General features: G+C 40.6%; 1 protein-coding gene across 1 annotated transcript in view; it reads left to right on the plus strand.

The window, feature by feature from the left end:
* The first annotated feature begins 563 nt into the window (after nt 1–563).
* The window catches only part of LOC110339482 (zinc finger protein 2 homolog), a 35,952-nt gene continuing 14,427 nt past the window's right edge, over nt 564–22,088 (plus strand). The window contains 5 exon segments of the mRNA XM_040733827.1: nt 564–800; nt 2,544–3,583; nt 3,585–3,794; nt 14,821–15,057; nt 21,734–21,802. Of these exon segments, the coding sequence (XP_040589761.1) occupies nt 575–800; nt 2,544–3,583; nt 3,585–3,794; nt 14,821–15,057; nt 21,734–21,802 (1,782 nt within the window). The 5' untranslated portion in view covers nt 564–574.

Raw genomic sequence — 22,088 nt, forward strand, 5'->3', positions numbered from 1 at the left:
GGTAAATTTTAGATTGTGTCAAATGTGGTTGATGTGGCTTTTTCTATCTGCTTATTAGTGACTCAAAAATAAGCTCATAGGTTACCTGTTTTTATATGTTAATGTTTAAAGCAACAGTATACAATGTTATCACACACAGAGTTACTGTGGAAAAAAAGAGAAAATTATTTGCTTGTGAACTCAACCATGAATTATACCCTCCATATCTATCACTTTGCTGTATAATGGAATGGCAAGGGACATACGGTTCAAACACAGAGTTGAGCATGTTATAATAGAATCATGTAAAATCAAAGAATTCACAGAGTTGACAGAAGAGCAGTATATTGCCATGATCTACAGGAACAGCAATTAAAGCACTTTTCCTCATCATAAGTGTTCCTTCTGAGTCATGTACACTCTGATCCTGTAGGACATAATCACAGCATCCAAAACAGATACATAACAATGTTCAGACCTTGAATGTGTGTAGTTTTGTTTATATTGCTTGTGACCCTGTTGTGTCATACTGTTTTTACAAACCTAGAACATCCATTATACATGGTGACTATATTAAAATCATCAGTTTGATTAAATGTCTTCATCATCTACATCCTTAATTCTCTCAAGTCTAATAATATACACAAAAGCACTCTGCCTATTAACACATGGTCAAACAATTCTCTTGTTTCAGGGTCTTTTGACATTCAAGGATGTGTCTGTGGACTTCTCCCAAGAGGAGTGGCAATGCCTTGACCCTGCTCAGAGGGCTTTGTACATTGATGTGATGTTGGAGAATTACAACAACTTGGTCTCTGTGGGTAAGAATATTTTGCTTGTAGAATTCCTAACTAATAATCCCTTGTATGTATTGGCACTATTGGTTGTAAATTCTATGTTAAGTTGCCTTAGAAGCAGCAGGAATCCATGGAAATTTTGGAAGAAGAAAAGAACCTTTTCACAATATTTCATTTTTTGTTTCCATTTTCCATGTAAAAAGTGTCAACCATGCCTCATCTTGATTCCATAATGCATTCATAACACTACTATCATATACTATTTACACCCATATGTTAAAGTTCTGTGTCTATAGTTGTACCTGACATGGTAAAATACTGAGGAAAAATCTCAAGATATACAACCTTTACATTCCCCTAAATTTGTTAAAGATTCTGACAAGAAATAGCAACAGGAAGACATCCCTATATTCCTCTGCTTTGTGTTCTCTTCATTTGCTGATGAGAGTACTTTGTTAGATGTCTGTATTCTTTTTCAAAATTGCACATGGGTCAGGGTCTACTTGATGAAAGATGTGGATTAGTGTATGCATGGTAGGCCTGGTAACCTTTTGGAAGCAAATGAGATTCTCCTGGGATATGGATAGGAGAGAAATCAGGGTGGGCTTGGGAATGATGGCTTCTGGTAAAAGAGAAAGCAAGAGGCGAGAATGGTTTTTGCCATATTCAATTCTACTTGAAAGCATTCCTGATCATTTAATTTAGTGTAGCTTCTTGGTACAAGGATGCATCCTGTCAGTGTAACTACTGCAACAAGAGCCTATTATGATGAGAATACTAGTACAACATGCAATTTGATTTAAAGTTCTTGACATCAGATTAGAATAATTTCACAAACTATAAGCCTAATGTGGATGCTTGAAAAAGGATTATTTTTAGTAGCCTTCTTTGATGTCTGTCTTTACGTTAATCCTTAATTTTCTTTTTTTCAGTTTTAGATTTTTTTATTTAAATTAGAAACAAGCTTGCTTCACATGTCAATCCCAGCTCCCTCTCCCTCCCATTTTCTCATGCCCCACCATCCCCAGAGGCTGGAGGATCCTTCATTTTCTTACTAGTACAGGATAGACAGCTTTCCTTCTGAAAAATACTCCTAGGAGCTGGTGTACCCACTAGACTCAAATAACCCGGTGAAGAAAGTTAAAGAAACATGGTACCATGTGGGTCTCAGTCAATGGGGAATACAAATAACCCATCAATGCCTGTGACAGCCAGGTCTCAAATGATCTTATTCCCTGATATCTGGCAGAATATTGCCTTTCTTTCTACTTCTGAAGAATCTAATGTGGTTTTCTAGAGAAAAAATAAACCCTGTGATACTTTTAAGTAAGACTTAAATCTTTTAAGGAATTTGGTCTTATGAATACTACTCTTCATTGCCTCTTACTTAATAGTATAAGTGCTGTGGACCTGGGATTGGATTAACCTCCTCTTCATCAGTTTCAAAGGAATTATTTAAACATAAACACATGTTTTCTGCATTTAATGAATCAATGAGCACATCCCAAAGCTAAGTATTTCTCCCTCATTTTCCTGATCCATCCTGTGCCATTACACATTTTCATAAGGTTGAGATGTCTGTTATAATTCACTGACATTTAAGACTGTCAGTCTGATTTTGTGAGAACACATTCAATTAGTGTTTGAGAAACATCTCTAAGTGCTTTATGGTTGACATTTTTAATGAGATAACAAAGAGAGACAATAATTTATCAGATGTTTCATTTTGTAACAATCCTTACTAATATGAGCTTACTAATTTTCCAGAGAACTATTTCATGTATGATCCTGTCCATCAACATGGGAAGACTGAAAAGGAGTCTTATCACTGTAATCAGTTTGGGAAAATTCTTCATGACCCCTCCACATGTGCACTTATTCGAATAAGTGAAATTACAGAAAACTCTAATGACTGTAGATGCAGTAGTCCTGGAGATGCCTCTCTTGACTTATCAAACACAGATATACATGAAAGCGTGCACACAGGAGAAAAACCCTGCAATTCTAAAGACTCTGAGAAACCCTTAGACTTGAGTTCAAGCATTACTCAAGATCAGAGACTCTACACTAAAAAGAAAGAACACAGGGAGAGAGAAGATGATGAATGTTTTGACACTACATATACTCCTTTGCAACAACAAAACTACATTGGAGAGAAACGGTACCAGTGTGGGAAATGTAAGAAATGCTTCAGTACTGCGTCATACCTCACTGTACATCACAGAATTCATACAGGAGAAAAGCCTTACACGTGTAAGGACTGTAACAAATCCTTTATTATGAAGTCAAGCCTTACAAAACATGAGAGAATCCATACAGGAGACAAGCCTTACACATGTAAGGAATGTAACAAGTCCTTTAATGTGAGTTCAAATCTTACATTGCATAAGAGAATTCATACAGGAAAGAGGCCCTACAAATGTAAGGACTGTGGGAAATCCTTCACTACAAGCTCGAGTCTTACACTGCATATCAAAATTCATACAGGAGAAAAGCCTTACACATGTAAGGACTGTGACAAATCCTTTATTATGATGTCAAAACTTAAACAGCACCAAAGAATTCATACAGGAGAAAAGCCTTACAAATGCAAAGAATGTGACAAATCCTTTACTCTGAAGTCAACTCTTACAGAGCATCAAAGAATTCATACAGGAGAGAAACCGTACACATGTAATTACTGTGACAAATCCTTTACTGTGAAGTCAACTCTTACAGTGCATCAGAGAATTCATACAGGAGAGAAGCCTTACAAATGCCAGGAATGTGACAAATCTTTTACTACATGCACATATCTTGGTGAACATCAGAAAATGCATACTGGAAAGAAATCTTATAAATGTGGAGAATGTGGCAAATCTTTTACTACAAGCACATATCTTAGAAAACATAAGAAAATTCATTCTAGAGAGAAGCCTTACAGATGTGGATAATGTGACATGTCTTTTGTCCAGAGTTCAAATCTTAGAAAACATCAGAGAGTCCATACTGGAGAGAAACTCTACAAATGTACGCCACGTGAGACATCCTTTTCCTTCAAGAAAAATCTTCGTACACTCAGATTGTCTGTACTGAAATGGAAAGTGTAAAAAAATCTGGAATGTGACAAATCCTTTGTCTACATAAAATATTTTAGTGCACCCTCAGAGAGCTCACACTGGGGAGACGTATTATGGACAAAAGGAATGTAAGAAGATATTGGGTAACTGCTCATATCTTAGAGCACACCAGAAAATTCATATCACAGAGAGAAACTTCACAAAAGTTAAGATTGTAGCATGTATTATATCCACCTTTCTAATCTTAGAAGCCACCAGAGAGTTCACACTGGACAGGCAAACACCATTGTAAATAATGTGACATAGCATTTATATAGTGTTCTTGACTTAAAATCCCAGATATATATAATGGAAACAAAGATAAGGAACTTCTGAAAGCCTTTATATAAGTTTTAAAACTTATAAAATTACACAGAGTTCATATTGAAATAAAATTCTGACAAAATAACTGTGTGAATTATTTTAAATGTGTGTGGTTGCCTTGGCTACAAGAATTTCTGGCAGTATGTATTTGTTTGATGACTGTGGAGGCCAGAAGAGGGCATCATATTCCCTGAAGCTGTACTTAAACACAGTTGTGAAATATGTATCTTGATCAACATCCAAAAATTGAGAATAATGTCATGCAAGGTGATACATACCTTCAACCCCAGGAGTTGGTAGGCAGAGGCAAGAAGATCTCTGTGAGTCTGAGGTCACCATGGTCTATATATTCAGTTCTAGGGCTTTCAGGACTTCATACTCAGTCTTAACAATAATAATAATAAATAATAATAATGACAAAATGTAGTAACAAAAAATGTAGGAAAGACCTCTAATTTGCTGTACATAACACAACTCATATTTCCAGGAACTACATAAATTTTTATCATACATTGTAGGAGGAAGTCTGTATGCCGCCATTAAACATGTGACTTACTAGAGGCGCATACAGATGAGGTAATAAAAGGGCGGTTTACCACACCGCTAACCACACCCACTTTAGGCATGACTAAAGACGTATATGGCCGGACGTAAAGACGTATACTTACGTAGGCGGTAAACTACGTCACTTTTGGGCATGGCTAGGGGGCGTTACAGGGGAAGGCATAAAAGACAGCACACAGGAAGTCTCGGTCTCTTTTCCCGGAGTTCGGCTTCCGGTTCGGCACCGACTCCTTTGGAGCCACAATACATAATACCTATGCATCATTATCCATTAGAAGTTACACCTATCAAACATATTCAATTAGACAAATCCTTTCTGTAGTGTTCAAATTGCTCACAAAAGCAAATCTCACCCTAAATTAAATGCAAACAAGTGATCTCACCATTTTCTCACTTCAAAATCTTCATAGTAGAATAAAACTTTAAAACAGAAAGAGGGTGAGAAAATGTAAAGAGAGAAGCTGTCTTTGTTATTTCAGACATTTCTGATGAGAATTGTGAAAGTCATGGATCCAGCTCAGCATCTTGACCAAGATCCTGAGCTATATGATGCCCTCAACCTGAATTGATGCTTTGACCTCCATATCTTGCATGATTGGGGTGGTTCATATCTGTACAACATGGACATATTGGAATTATGGAAATTCTTATGAATCATTCATGACTTCTCCTAGGAGTACTGGTAAGCTTCCCCAGGAATATCATGTGCATAGAACCTCTCTGATTTTAGGGAGATATACTCATCTAATTTAAAGATCTTCCTTATGCCTTTTAGGATGCGATGCACATAAAGACAGACGTCTCTTGTTAAGGCTCTGAGATAGTCTTGAAACATCCATGCCTGTACTTACTCAAAAATAAGTTAATCAGAACAAAGTCCAAGTCTTCCTTCAGTATGTTCAGGTGATTATGTGGTATACCCAGTAACAAAATTAGAATGGCTAGAGCTACCTCTGCCTTACACAGTAATTCATATCAATGGGAAAAGAATACTGTGAAAACTGATCAAAGAAAGAGGTGTCAGGACCTCCATTCCTAGAAAAGTTAGCTTGTGCAGGGCTACTGTGGTATCTTATGACGATGGAATAAAAGTACTAGGATTACATATATGCATTAAATTAGTAAAGATATAGAACTTGAATATTGTATTATGTCAGAAAAAGAACATTAACCTGCAGCAGGTTTGGGCTGAGGATCTTTCTTGAATACAGTGACCATTAAGAGTTATTAAAACATTGCTAGGTAAATGGCAACTTGCCAGGGCTGGCTTAAGACATTTTTTCTATCTAGATTTCTTCAAACATCAAGAACTGCCCACCTGTGAATGGGCTTCAATTGCCTCTAGATTCTTAGAAGTTGGGTTATGGAGCTGGTAATTAAAAATGATTGTAATAGATAACTGCTTTTTCAGTTTATCAATGATGACTAAAGATATAAAAAGGTGTTAAACAACACAACCCTGGAAACAAAAATGACATGATAAATGTTTTAGAACAGCATGAATCTATCTCTGTTTAGTAAATTCTATATACACAAAGGATCAGCGAAGTCTAACTCAGCCCTCCTTTACCTATGCCTTGCCTTTGCAACCAAATGGGCTGCCCACCACACAATCAGCAGCAGACATAACAGGAATGCGCACAAATGTCTCAGCAATCCCCAATGGCTTTGGCTCAGTGATGCACAGTGAAAACCTTTTTCAAAATAAAACAATAAAAAACAAACAAAAATAAAACTACTTGACATATGCAAAAAAAGAAGATTCCTCTTGTGGTTTGTCCTTGTGGTGTGAGTGTGCAGCTTTTGATTATATTACTAAGAGTGGAAATGCTATGTCTTGAGGTTGATCAATTCCCATTTCCTGAGAAACCAACATCCTGATTTCCACAGTAACTGTATGAGTTTGCATTACCATCAACAATGGAGCTGATGGGGCAGAAGCAGAGATTCCCAGCTAAGCATTGATCTGAGCTCCTGGACTCCAGTTGTAGAGAGGGAGGAGTGATGAACAACAGGGTTCAAGACTGTGTTGGGGAAACCCACAGAATCAGAGGACCTAAGCAAGTGGGGGCTTAGGGACTCAAGGCTGACACCTGGGTAATCTGCAAAACACTGAACTAGGCCCCCTGATTGTGGGTATGAGCTGGGGCGCTTGAGGAGTCTAGGGTCACTGGCAGTGGTACTAGTATTTATCCCTAGTATATGAATAGGCTTTTGGGAGCACATTCCCTATGGAGGAATACCTTGCTCAGCCAAGACACAGTGAAGAGGGCTTTGGTACTGTGCCATATATTGGGACAGATTGATGATCCCCCATGGAAGGCCTCATTCTCTCTGAGGAGTGAATGAGGGTAGGATTGGGAGATGGTGGGGCAATTGGAAGGACTGGAGAGATAGAGATGAAAGATTGATATGTAAATGAGATTTCTTTAATTTATGAAAAAAATGGGCTGAGCGTTGGTGGCCCATGCTTTTAATCCCAGCACTTGGGAGGCAGACGCAGGTGGATCTCTGTGAATTCAAGACCAGCCTGGCCCACATAGTGAGTTACAGGACAGTTTCCAAAACAATACAGAGAAACTCTGTCTCGAAAAAACAAAAAATAAATAAAAATAAAAAGAAATGAAATCTCCATTGACTCTTGGCTCAGTGGTGCATAATTTCCAAATTCTGGAGGCAGAAACAAGTGGATCACTGAGAGTTCACCAGGTTTCAAAGTTAAAACTCCAAGGCAAATAGAGATACACAGAGAAACCCAATGTCATATAACAAAACAATGAAAAAAAAGGAAGAAATATTAGAGGAAATTCATGATTTCATTAAGAAGTAATGAAAAATGGGAAAATATTTACTACACAAACATAAATGATGTTTCACTAACTTGCCATACATTCTCATGGAAGTATAGCAGACTCATGGGGTCTTCCCTCAGCCAGAAAGAAATCATAACTACCCCAGTACTACACAGTTGATCATTCATTGTACTTCTGAAGAGTTATGAGTCTCTGCATTATCCTCTACCAACTGCAAGGGGAGACCTCTTTCACCAAGTTTGAGAGTAGTAGAAAGTGATAATTTTAAACATGGGTATTTAGATGACAGATTATCATTAAAAACAGAAATAGGTTGACTCAATTGACATATAATTCCCAAGACTGAATTTTTGACCAAAGCATCAATTTTTCTCTATAAGTCAGGTATCTAAACCAATCAAGAGAGACATTGGTTATACCCATAAGCAGTCATGCAACATTTCACCAGTAAGAAGAACTTGCCCAGTAGGATGGTATTGTAATATGTTGGATTCAGGGGAAAGTAACACATTTGACAATTATTTCTGCCTGCAGCCTACAAAAGGGAGCCAGGAAGGAGAGTTTCCAGGTACATATAACACTGCTCTCTCTCTCTCTCTCTCTCTCTCTCTCTCTCTCTCTCTCTCTCTCTCTCTCTCTCTCTCTCTCTCTCTCTCTCTCTCTCTCTCTCTCTCTCTCTCTCTCTCTCTCTCTCTCTCTCTGTGTGTGTGTGTGTGTGTGTGTTTCCTGCTGTCTCTCACTCAGAAAACTGCACCAATACACACAAAAACATGTAAACTGGCCTATTTAGCAACAAAATGTAGTTAGGTTGTTCAAGAAAGATCACTGGCAATGCCACATTTTGTTTGGGATGACTCTCTGGCATTCATGTCCAGTAATTCTTAGACTTATAACCAGTACTTGGTACAGAGAGTTGAAATGCATACCCTTTTCCTGGAAGCAGCATGGAGGATGCCCCTGCTCAATGTTTTAAAATTGTATTTCCTAATAACTTGAATGAAAGTGTGATTTCATGAGACTTCTTCATACAGTCTTCCTTTTGGTTATCCCATCCACTAGTCCTCCTTTATTCCAGCCCCATTCTCAGGTCAACATCATGTTTTGATTATTATGTGGCAAGGGGACTTCTTTTTCTGGTCCAGCCTATTTGGTGTTCTATAAGATTCTTGTATTTTCATAGGCATATCCTTCTTTAGGTTAGGGAAGTTTTCTTCTATCATTTTGTGGAATATATTTTCTGCACCTTTGAGCTGTATTTCTTCACCTTCTTCTATACCTATTATTCTCAGGTTTGGTTTCTTCACAGTGTTCCATATTTCCTGAATATTTTGTGTTAGGGATTTGTTGGACTTGAGATTTTCTCTGGTTGATGAGTCTATTTCTCCTAGTGTGTCTTCAACACCTGAGTCTCTCTTCCATCTCTTGTATTCTATTGGTGATACCAAGCTGTTTTCAGGACTATAGCTCTGTAATGGGGCTTGAAGTCAGGTAGGGTAATTCCTCCTGAAGTTCCTTTATTGTATAGGGTTGTTTTTGCTATCCTGGGTCTTTTGTTTTTCCATATAAAGTTGATTATTGTTCTTTCAAGGTCTGTGAAGAATTGTGCCAGAATTTTGATAGGGATTGCACTGAATCTGTAGATTGCTTTTGGTAAGATTGTCATTTTTATTATGTTGTTCCTACCAATCCAAGAGCATGGGAGATCTCTCCATTTTCTGGTGTCTTCTTTGATTTCTTTCTTTATAGACTCAAAGTTCTTGATATACAGTTCTTTCACTTCTTTAGTTAACGTTATCCCCAGATATTTGATGCTGTTTATGGCTATTGTAAAGGGTGATGTTTCTCTGATTATTTTCTTAGCCAATTTATTATCTGCATATAATGGGGCTGCTGATTTTTTTTTAGTTAATGTTGTATCATGACACTTTACTGAAGGTGTTTATCAGCTGTAGGAGTTCCCTTGTGGAGTTTTTCCAGGCCACTTATGTAAACTATCATATCATCTGCAAATAGTGAAAGTTTGACTTATTCCTTTCCAATTTGTATCCCCTTGATCTCCTTTTGTTGTCTTATTGCTCTAGCTAGAACTTCAAGTACAATATTGAAGAGATATAGAAGGTGGACAGCCTTGTCTTCTTCCTAATTTTGGAGGAATTGCCTTGAGTTTCTCTCCATTTAGTTTGATGTTGGCTGTTAGTTTGCTGTATGTAGCTTTTATTATGTTCAGGTATGTTCCTGTTATCTCTGCTCTCTCTAGGACCTCTATCATAAAGAGGTGTCAGATTTTGTCAAAGGCTTTTTCACCATCTTGTAAGATGATCATGTGGTTTTCCCTTTGCAGTTTGTTTATATGGTGGATTACATTGATAGATTTTCATATGTTGAACCATCCCTGCATCCCTGGGATAAAGCCTCATGGTGGATGATTTTTTGATGTGTTCTGGGATCCAATTTGCCAGTATTTTAGCATCAATGTTCATGAGGGAAACTGGTCTGTAGTTCTCTTTCTTAGTTGTGACTTTGTGTGATTTGGGTACCAAGGTAATTGTAGCCTTGTAAAAAGAATTTGGCAGTGGACCTTCTGCTTCTATTGCCTGGAACACTTTGAGGAGTATTGGAATTAGCTCTTCTTTGAATTTCTGGTAAAATTCTGCACTGAAGCCATCTGGACCTTGGGTTTTTTTGGGAGGGGGGAGACTTTTGATGACTGCTTCTATTTCATTAGAGGTTATAGGTCTGTTTAGATTATTTATCTGTTCTTCATTTAGTTTTGGCAAGTGATACCTATCCAGAAAATTGACCATTTCCTTTAAATTCTTGAATTTTGTGGAGTACAGGTTTTCAAAGTATGTCCTGTTGATTCTCTGGATTTCCCTGGTGTCTGTTGTTATGTTCACTTTTTCATTTCTGATTTTTTAATTAGCATGTTTTCTCTCTGTCTTTTGGTTAGGTTTGATAAAGGCTAGTCTATCTTGTTGATTTTCTCAAGGAACCAACTATTTGTTTAATTGATTCTTTGTATTGTTTTCTTTGTTCCTACTTTACTGATTTCAGCTCTCAATTTGATTATTTCCTGGTGTCTACTCCTCCTGGGTGAGTTTGCTTCTTTTTGTTCTAGAGCTTTCAGCTGTGCTGTTAATTCTCTAGTGTGACTGTTCTCCAGTTTCTTCATGTGGGCACGTAGTGCTATGAACTTCCCCCGTAGCACTGCTTTCAAAGGGTCCCATAGGTTTGGGTATGTTGTGTCTTCATTCTCATTGAATTCTAGGAAGTCTTTAATTTCTTTATTTCTTCCTTGACCCAGGGATGGTGCAATTATGCATTGTTCAATTTCCATGAGTTTGTGGGATTTCTGAAATTAGTGTTGTTGTTGAATTCTAACATTTAGCCATGGTGATCCAACAAGATACAGGGGGTTATTCCAATGTTTTTGTATGTGGTCAATTTTAGAGAAGGTTCCTTTAGGTGCTGAGAAGTTTTTTCTATTTTGTTTGGGTAGAATGTTCTATAGGGATCTGTTAAAACCAATTAAGCCATAACTTCTTATATTTTTGGTTGTGAGCCTAGTCTTTAATGGCTGAGCCATCTCTCCAGTACAACCCATAACTTCTTATAGTTCCTTAATTTCTATATTAAGTTTCTGTCTGGCAGTCCTGTGCAGTGATGAGAGTGAGGTGTTGAAATCTCCCACTATTAGTATGTGGAATTTTGATGTATGACTTAAGCTTTACTAATGTTTCTTTTACAAACAAGGGTACTCTTGTATTTGGGGCAACAATACCACTCCTGGTCATATACCCAAAAGATGCACAGTCAATACCACAATGATATTTGCTCAGCGATGTTCATAGCAGCATTATTCATAATAGCCAGAACCTGGAAACAACCTAGATGCCCCTCACCTGAAGAACAGATAACAAAAATGTGGTACATTTAGACGATGGAGTATTACTCAGTAGGAAAAAAACCCGACATCTTCAAATTCGCAGGCAAATGGATGGAATTAGAAGAAACCATCCTGAGTGAGGTAACCCAGACACAGAAAGACAAACATGTTATGTACTCACTCATAGGTGGATATTAGACATAGAAAAAAGGATAAACAACCTACAGTGCACAGCCCCAGAGAAGTCAGGATACAAGGAAGACACTACGAGAAACATATATAGATCCCTCAGGAAAGGGAAATAGACACGACCTCCTGAGTAAATTGGGAGCATGGAGGATGGTCAGAGTGAGAATGTGAGGAAAACATGAGGGTCAGGAAGGTTGGAGTTGAGGGAAGGACAGAGAGGGAGAGCAAAGAAAGTGATACCTTGATAGACAGATGCATTATGAGGTTAAGGAGACACTTGACACTAGGGAAATCCCAGATATCCACAAGGATGACCCTAACTAAGAATCTAAGGAATAGTGGAGAAAGTGCCTTAACTGCTCTTCCTCTGTAATCAGATTGATGTCTAGCTTAATTTTCATCATAGAACCTTCATCAAGCAACTGATGGAAGCAGATGCAGAGATTCATACTTAAGCACTGGGCTGAACTCCTGGGTTCCAGTTGTAGAGAGGGGGGAGCAATAATATGAGCAAATGTGTGTCAGGACCATGATGAGGAAACACACAGAAACACCTGACCCAAGCAAGTGGGAGCTCACTAACTCTGCATTGACAGTTGGGGAAGCTGTACAAGACAGAACTAGGCCCTCTGAATGTGGCTGACACTGGGTGGCCTTGGCAGTAGAACCAGTATTTATCCCTAGTACATGAACTGGCTTTTTGGAGTCTATTCCCTATGGAGGGACACCTTGCTCAGCATAGATATGTGGCAGGGTGGGGGGGTGGCCTTTGTCCTGCCTTAAGGAATGTCACAGAGTTTGATGATTCCCCATGGGAGGCCTCACCCTCTCTGAGGAGTAGATGGGGACAGGGTGGGGAGAAGATGAGGAGAACGGGAGACAGGGGGTGTGGAAACTGGAATTGGTTAGTAAAATAAGATTGTTTATAAAATATAAAAAAAAACTTCTTGCCACAAAAAACAAAGATTTCCCCCTGAGTCTTAATATTACCTGATATTAAACCAGATAGTAAGTGGCACTTGGTGGCATACTCATTTTATTCCAGCACTATGGAAGCAGATATAGGTGGATCTCAGGAAATTTGAGGGCACCACTGTGTAGAAATGGAGTTCCAGGAGAGCCAGTGCTGTTACACAGAGAAACCCAGTCTTAAAAAAATAAAAACTAAAAAATAAACCGCACCAGATAGTGATACAACCAAAAAGGAATCACTGACTGATACAGTCATTTAAAAAATGTTCTGGAATCTTGCCTCCTGCTTCACCCTCAGCCCTCTGCTTCAGGTGGGTGTGGGCTCTGCTTGGGGCCCCAACTCCTACATCTCCCTCCGTGGATCTTCCTAGGCCTATTCTACACCTAGAGCGGAACCGCCTCAGCAGAAAGGACCACCCTGAGTCTGGCCAAACCTCAGTCTTGGCCCCCCTCAGCCCTCCACCTTCTGCTGGAGGTGAGTATGGGCTCTACTCAGGTCAGGGCCCCAACTCCCTACATGCCCCTCCTGGGGCTGCCCCTCACCTATAGTGTCTCAGAATCACCTGCACCCATAGTGAGACCCATCAGAGCATTGGACCTGCTTGAAACCACTGGAAGAGCAGGACGGGTTCAGATGCCATTCTCTAGACTCCACACAGCTGTTGTGATCAGTAACCAACAGCAACGGTACTGACCTGCACTGACCTCACACTAGAACACAGTCAGTCTAGGAAAGGGAAAGGCTCACAGGGCCCCACCCTTAACTCTCAAATGCTGTCTATGGATGGATTGTAGGAGGAGAATCACTGCCTTTAGCTGCAGTCCTCTGCTGAGCCCAGCAGGCTCCAACACACAGCTCCAAACCTGCATTCTCATAGATGGCCCTTGTCAGTCTCAATCAGAAGTTAGCTGGCGGGGCTGTGCTTTACAGCTCTGGGTGTGCTATACAGACAGTGCACAACAGTGACCTGCAGAACATAGCAACCACCCTGGGAGGGACTATGGGCCATAACAACCAGTTGACCAATCAACACAGGGCAGGTCACCCAAGCATGGAAGTGCACCAACCCTGAGACTGTTTCATACCCCTAGACAATCCCCTTATGCTGTCCTTTAAGATCCCTGCATCGAGGTTGCTTGGGGTCTTTCTCCAGCCATTCGCCATGGTGGCGGGGTGAAGGGCCCGAGGTAATGGGGTTAGCTCGTTAAACATCTACAATAAAAGACTCTTTGCTTTTGCATTGAAATGGGCCTCTTGGTTTTTGGGGTTCAGAACTTGGGCACAACAGTTTTCTAAATCTGGCACAGCAAGAGTTTCTGCATTCACCACTGGCTTAAAAATAAAAATAATAAATTGTATGTTTTATCTCAAAACAGGTTTAGCATGAATCGCAGAAGACCAACTTGTTTCTGGAATGGTAAAATGAAATGACAAGACCGCCATCTAGTGGTGAGCGACATATAGCGCAGGATGAACTTGTCCCAGGGCTGTTAGCAATGGGCTGACCACTGACTTCTGGAGACACTGATTTATTTTCAGAATCCAACTTCCTGAAATGCCTCTCCCCCAGGTACAGCTGCAGTATTTGGTTTTGCCTTGTGATGTTTGTGTTGGCGATGGGACGCTGGCATCTGAATTTAGCCTGTTATCGTCTGGTGTGATTTTGCTGCCCTGGAGTCTGGTGGTCAAGTCAGGGTTAGGCTGCCTGTCTTTTCTCTGAAGGTTTCAGAACTCACTGTGGGGTCAGACCCCGGGGTGCAGCGTCCTCCCGGATGCAGCTCTGGTCTAGGCTGCAGCAAGCGTGTGTGGAGTCTGTGCAGAGGGGGTCCAGGGCAGCCTGACAGCAGCAGCCATGGGGAAGGCGGTGAAGACCGAGTGGGAGGGGCGGGGCCGTGGGGGCGGGGACACCTGTCAATCAGAGGAGTTGAGCGGAAAACAAAACAAAAAACCAAACTGCAGCATGGATTTGCGAAACTCAAGAAAACAAAAACAAAAACAAACAAACAAAAAAACCTCGCGGTTGGCGGTTGGAGGCAGGCGGATCTCTGTGAGTTCGAGACCAGCCTGGACTACCAAGCGAGTTCCAGGACAGCCTCCAAAGCCACAGAGAAACCCTGTCTCGAAAAACCAAAAAAAAAAAAAAAAAAAAAAAAAAGAAGGCAAGTCACAGGAAGTGGTATGTAGTGGGCGGGGCCAGGAGGAGGAGGAGCCGTCTCCAAGGAACCAGGCTAAAGTGACAAGAAATCCCTCCGTTCCGTGTCGGACTCGGGGAGCCCCGCGCTACAGACCGGGGTGCGGAGGACACGGCGGGCGCCTTGGGGACCTGGAGACTCCGGAGCCGCTGTGTCCGCGCGGGGCGGGCGGCCTGGGAAAGTCAGCGTCAGCAGCAGCGCAGTGGCGGGAACCGCAGCCCGGCGGCCCTGGAACCTCCCAGGTCAGAGGAGCCGCGGGGCTGGGACCCGGGAGGGAGGGGACCGGGCTGTCGTGGAAGGCTGAGATCCCCTGAAGTGGGCCTTATCGTGATTAGTTTTCACTTACGGATGCCGGACTATTCTGTCGTAATACAACACGTAAAATAATCCAGTAGAGCGTTTGCATGGTGTTTTGTTTGCAAACAGGCTTCTCTCCGCTATCGTGGCAGTTCCCAAGCTCCTGGAATTTAAATGCAGCCTTGCGGTCTGACTCCCCCGTTTCACCACTTGCCTCTTTCGCCCCGAGGTTTTACGAGGAGTAGGCATTCCCACGGAGGTCTGTTGATTGAATTAGGAAAATAAACATCAGCGCTCCAGTTATGGCTGGAAACATTGACATTTACCAAGCAAAGTTTTTTTGTCGCCCACTAATGTCCCGAGATATATGCAGTCTTGGATGTCAATACAGCATTCACACACGTGTCTTCCTATGTTGTGTGAATGTTGCATCTTAGGTCCAGGCAAATGCAGTGTGCCTGCTGTGAGAATATATCAGGCCACAGTATCGTATGGCTAGCAAACTCGTGAAACTAAATTTTAGAAATCATCAATAATTATGATCATTCACCTGTATCAGAAAAAAAAATGTGTCCTTGGTTGAAGAAAAGAGCTCTGCGTACGTGGCCAGACTGTTGTACTTTATTTTAGGGTTCCTTGCCTTTAAGTAGACTTCTTATAGGAGGTGTGGGCAGAGAGCTTTTTTTCTAGAGATCTCCTGTGGGAGAACTGTAGAGGTCCGGATTCTCGTGCGAGAATAGTTTTGCTGCAGTCTCCCTTAATCCTCCTCCTCCGGGATCCTAGGGGAAACTACTCTGCATGTGTGTGAGCTGTGTGTGAATGAGTCTCACATCTTAGGGAGTAAAGTGAAATCCTTAGAGAAAGAGGTGTGTGTGTGAGAGAGAGAGAGACAGAGACAGAGAGAGATGTTTTCTCTGCTTCCTGTTTGTCCTATTTCAGCTGAAAAGCAATTACAAAAGACAGTACCTCATCCCTTATCATTAACACAAGGTTGGAATGCTAGGTTGAAAGGAATCTAGTTGCCCTCTACCAAAGTAGCCATTTCCGTATCACTGTCAAAAGTGACAAATGACTGTCTGTGGTGCCTATTAGCATGCTGATGCTCATGCCTGCTTCCAGAGACCTTCAGTTTTGCAAATACCATCACAATGAGAGAGTTAGAGAAAGGTTTATATAAGATGGGGCCTAGGACCTGATTGAATGTCTTAATTAAAATACTAACCATTCACCTTACATAAATGCGAATCAGTTACTTGATTCCTATGATATAGAACCAGTGCGGAATGTGAAGTTAAAGAAACTGTCTTGGTACCCAACATCCATCTGTCTCTGACTCCAGTCCCTGGAAAATAAATTTTCAGTAACCATGATCCAGTGACACCCACCCACTCAAAAGTGTACCGCCATGACTATCTGTTATATGACTAACTGCCTTTTTTGTTTCTGTAGGTTGCTTACAAAGATAACCAAAGTTTATTGGGGGTTGCCTTTACCGATTAACTGGGCAGAGCAGAACAGGTTTCTGCTTGCTTATGTAGACATTGAAGGTCTTCTTGTGGTTTTCCTCTTTAAAAACCCTCCTGTCACCTTACATTCATTCTCAAATTTGGCTCAAAGATTGCTGATCCAGCTGGTAACTAATAAATAAGTCTTTTAACTTATAATTGGATTGAGTCTATCCAACTATTAAATGTAAGCACTTATCAAATCTAAGGTTTTCCTATGGTGAGTGTGGTGAGTCATTAAAAAGGAATGTGGTGACTTTCCTACCTGTTTGTAATTAATTCTTTTTTTTTTCTGATTTCTAGTTCTCTCTTGTGGCTCAGGGTACCACAAGAGTAGATATTGTATGCATCTTCCTGTCCTTACAGTTTTCCTGCTAACACTATTCATTTATCCTCTGCACTGTACACTTGGCATTGGTGTAGCACACCTGACCTTCACTGTGATGCTCTGTTCTGTTCTTCCTGTTACCTTTTGGAGTTTATCATAAAATCTCTTAGTTTGCCCTATGGCATTTCTATTCTACCGGGATTTTTTTTGTATTTGTTATGTGATTTTTTTTTTTTTAATGTTCTGGTTGGTAATATTACTGGCACTAATCTGTTTGATTCTAGTTAGAAATGGTAGTTTAATGGATTTTTGTTTGTTTTGGGGTGTGTGTGTGTGTATGTGTGTGTGTGTGTGTGTGTGTGTGTGTGTGTGTGTTGTTTTTTGAGACGCTGTCCTGGAACTCACTTTGTACACCAGGCTAGCCTCGAACTCACAGAGATCCACCTGCCTCTGCCTCCCGAGTGCTGGGATTAAAGGCGTGTGCCACCAATGCCCGGCCGAGTTTGCTAACTTTAAAACAGTAAGGCGAGATATACTCTAATAGCATATTTGTGCGCTTGCCTGGACCTAAGATGTAACATAAAAACACAGCATATGAAGACACATTTCTGAATGCTGTATTTACAATGTAGACTGCATACATCTGAGCTGGGAAATTAATGGGGAGTAAAGGTTTGTTTAATGTTTACAATCATATATATGGTAGTCCATAAAATACATTTTCTGTTTCACCATATCTTCACTAGTTCCTAATGTAATTATATCTACACAGCTCTCTGAGGATGCCTAGTATTGAGGCCAAAGGCCACTCTGTTGAGTAGGCATGTGGTAAACAAGGGAGTTAGAAAGTGTGGACGAATTTAAACTCCAGGAGCTTTGGAACTGCCACAATACCACAATACCCTGTTTGCAAACAACTGACAATGCAAATACTGTCCTAGGTTATTTTAAGAATTATTTTATGACTGATAGTCCTTCCAGCAACCGTAAAATAAGTGGGAATAAAAAGTACAGTTAGACATACTTTCTGAGATCTCAAAGTTAATGACAACGGAAAGACATTGACAGAATATCGAAAGCTGTGTCTGTAAGGATAAGGCAGTGGAAACTGGGTACCTAACAGCGCACTCCATGAGCAACAGGTCTAGGTGAGCACGTGCGTGGGGAGGAGGATGAGCAGAAGGGAAGGCCGTCTGGGAGCAGGGCCAGGAGAGACGAGACCCCCAGACAGAGAAGCAGTCAGAGAGCAAACCAGGACCGAGAGATAGAACCGGGAGAGGCGTCCTTGTGAGCATCCTCAGCGTCCCCAGGTCCCCGGCGCCCGCCGTGTCCCCCCCCCCCCCCGCACCCGGGTCTGCAGCGCGGGGTTCCCCAAGTCCGATAGGGAATGGAGGGATTTCTTGTCACTTTAGCCTGGTTCCTTGGAGACGGCTCCTCCCGGCCCCGCCCAAAAGACCCCCTTTCGGGTTACCTGTCCTTAAACCTTCCCACCGTGGGCTCTTTTCTGAATTGGTAACCCCATTCTCCGCCTCCCCTAAGATTGCTTTCCTCTGAACTCCTCTGATTGACAGGTGTCCCGCCCCCAGGGCCCCGCCCCTCCCAGTCGGTCTCCTGCCGCCTTCCCCATGGCTGCAGCTGTCAGGCTGCCCTGGACCGGCTCTGCACAGACTCCACATACGCTTGCTGCAGCCTAGACCAGAGCTGCATCCGGGAGGACGCTGGATGAGTGAGTTCTGAAACCTTCGGAGACAAGTTATCTTGCCTCATTTATCTTGGAGTAGCAGACTCCTGGGTTAAAAACGCTGAGCAAAAGACAACCCATGCCCTAAACTGACCTTGGGCTCACTCCAGGAAACTGAATCCATACCTGACACCAGAGACTAGATAGACTAACTCCTAATGGTATACTGTTTTACTTACAGATCTGTGCCTTTTTTTCAGCCATCATCGGAGAAGCTGCCTCATACAACATATGGGAATAAATACAAATAGAAATATTCATAGCTATACATTCAACAAAGAACAGGGACCTTGGAACACAGAGCTCTAAATGGGTTGTCTCCAGACAGTCCCACCACTCAGAGCTCAGGGAATGCCACAGAAGAGGAGCCAGAAACAATGTGGGGGTGGGGCACGGAGGTTACTAGGAAAACAAAATCTCTAAATAAACTAAGCAAAGGTCATGTGAACTCACATATAATGAAACAGCAAACACAAGGCCAACATAGATCTTCACCAGGTCCACTGTGTATATATTATAGCTTTCGGTTTAGCGTTTTCAGTGGGATCCCTGAGTGTGTGAAACACTGGGGCTCTAATTCTTCTGCCTTCTCTTGGGGCTCTTTTGTTGTTGTAGACATTTTGTTGTTGTGGATATTTGCCTTGTCCAACTTTTAAGTGGTGGTTTTGTTTTACCTTACTATATTTTATTTCATTATATTTTGCTGTTGATTTTAGTAGTCTGTTATTTTCCAGTGAGAGAACGAAAGGGTGGTGACGGAACATGGGGAGGAACTGGGAGGAGAATAATTAAGTTGGGATTTTGATGGGGATTTAATCTTTTGTTTGATTTCATTCGGATGATCATGTTTTCTGTATTATTCCAACCAATCTGTGAGAATGAGGCGTACTTCCATCATCTGAAATCTTCAACTTCTTTCTTGAGTTGAACTTATTTTCTATTAGTACATTTTATTGAAGTATTTTTCATACAATATATTTTTGATCAATTTTTAAAAGATTTATTTATTTATTACATATGCAGTGTTCTGCCTACAAGCCAGAAGAGGGCACCAGATTGAATTGTAGATGGTTGTGAGCCACCAGGTGGTTGCTGGGAATTGAACTCAGGACTCCTGGAAGAGCTGTCAGTGCTCTTAACCTCTGAGCCATCTCTCCAGCCCCTATTTTTGATCAATTTTATAACCTCCCAAACACTCCAAAAAGTCCACAACTCCCTATGCACTAAACATTATGTTTTTCTCTCTCTTTAAAAAAGAAATAAGCTGAGGAGTGGTGGCACATGTCTTTAATTCCAGCCCTTGTGAGGCAGAGGCAGGCCTATCTATGTGAGTTCAAGACCAGTCTGTTCTACAAGAGCTAGTTCCAGGAAAGATTCCAAAGCTACACATGGAAACCCTGTCTCAAAAAGCCAAAATACATAAATATAAAAAAGAAACAAAATAAAAAATATTACAAAAACTCAAAGATGGAAATCAAAACCCCTAAACAAAAGACCAATAAGCCTGGATTAAAGGTATGTTTAACCATTTCTATTACATTTAAAAAATATCTTTACTGAATTTCTGTTACATTCTAAATACATTCCTTTTGTGTAAGTGGTTCGGATTTCACTAAATTCCCTCAGAAAGTGATTGGCTCCCTCTTCTTTTTTATGGTACATTCTCATCACCATTCTCTGAACTCATTGTTTAGTATGCCACTGAGTTTACTCTGTGAGTACATGGCTGTGGCATTTTGTGTCATGTTGTATTGATATTTCCATGTGTCTTTTGTTTCAACATTGGGGTAGGCATACATTGGGAGCAGGACACATATTGGGTTGTTTTCATCCCTCTTCTTTCTTTTAGTTGACAGTTTGTTAGTGTTGAAAGGGGCCTGTTTGGTCAGGGTTGAGATCTGCTCCTCTCCTCTGAAGTGCATCTTGAGCCCTGTACATACGTTTCAGCTCATGAGTCCTGTTCTCTGAGAATGATTCTTCTTACCACCCTGAGACTATGACAGCCTTGATTGATTTCACTCTATCTGAGCAACCTGAGCTATCACTTCAGATTAAACAGCAGGTTTCTCTGAAGCTAAAGACAGTCAACTTCAACACAGTGCTTTGAAGTCAGGCACTGTGAATACTATAAAACCAGTCACCTTAGAAACATACTTACTTTTGTACTTTCTGGTAATACATAATACAATTATCAAATCTCAGATTGTGATATGATGAATGTGGCAAGGTTTGTGAGTGATCATATCATCATTAAAAGGTATTTTTTTCCTTTCCTGTTTCTCATTAATTCCTTTTTTTTTCTTCTTAAAATGTCTGTGGATTTAACAAGACTGGAGAGTACATGCATCTTCTTCTCCTTAGTCTTCCTGTTCCACTGCTCATTTTTCTCTGAACTGCACCACTGGCACTGTGTAACATACCTTTATTATGTCAGCTGTATTCTGTTTCTACCCGTGTCCTTTAGGAGTTTATCACAAAGTCTCTTGAAGTTTGTCTTATGACAGGAATTTTCATATCACAGGGCCTTTATTCATTATGTGATTAAAAAATATTTTAGCAGGTAAAGTTACAAGTAGTAATTTACTTTCTTCTGGGTGGAAATACTTGGTTTGCTGGGTTTGGGGTGTTGAGCTACCCAGTTTTCCTCTACTCAACTCTTCCTTATGTAAAATGCCTTGTATCATGTGTTCTTGTAGATAATTCCTCTCTGATTTTTCTATCTATAACTTATGTGTTATTCAGATCTGCAGTGCTGCTTGCATGCATGATATTTGTTATTTTATAACCATGTTTATATGCCCCTTCTCCTCCATGAATTTCCAGAGTCCATGTTTCTGAGTGCAATAAATAAGGATGATAGTCATTTTGTTTCCCAACTCCAAATATATCCTTCCATGCTCTCCTGTCTCTAGGAATGTTGACAAGTTTTCTGGTATCATCTTGATTTTGAGGTTTTTATGTCATTTACCATTGCCCATAAGACTGATACTAATTTTAGCTTTGTTTTTTGGTGACACCTTGATGGAAAATTTCAACAACAATTCCAGGATTTGTGTCTGAGACAGAAACTCACAAGACAAAAAAGAATGAATGCTTCTCTGGTAAATGATCCCCAGGTCAGTGTCATGTATACATTTTTTGAAAGTTATTTTTATTATTGAAACCATTTAAGACTTTAATTCTTTATCTCTGGCAATGCTATATAAAGTGTTTATTTTCTTTTTCCCCTCTGATAAATAATATTAAGTATTAGGTATTTCACTAACATAGCAAAGACTTTCCCCATTTTAATTTGTCTTCATTTTTTAAACACGAGTACATAAATTTTCTTGAATTTGACATCTGCATTCCATAAGAGAATCTATTATAAATTAATCTCAAAGAAATATATTGGTGGCCATT

Source organism: Mesocricetus auratus, unplaced genomic scaffold (genome assembly GCF_017639785.1).
Source record: "Mesocricetus auratus isolate SY011 unplaced genomic scaffold, BCM_Maur_2.0 Super-Scaffold_100037, whole genome shotgun sequence".
NCBI lineage: Eukaryota > Metazoa > Chordata > Mammalia > Rodentia > Cricetidae > Mesocricetus > Mesocricetus auratus.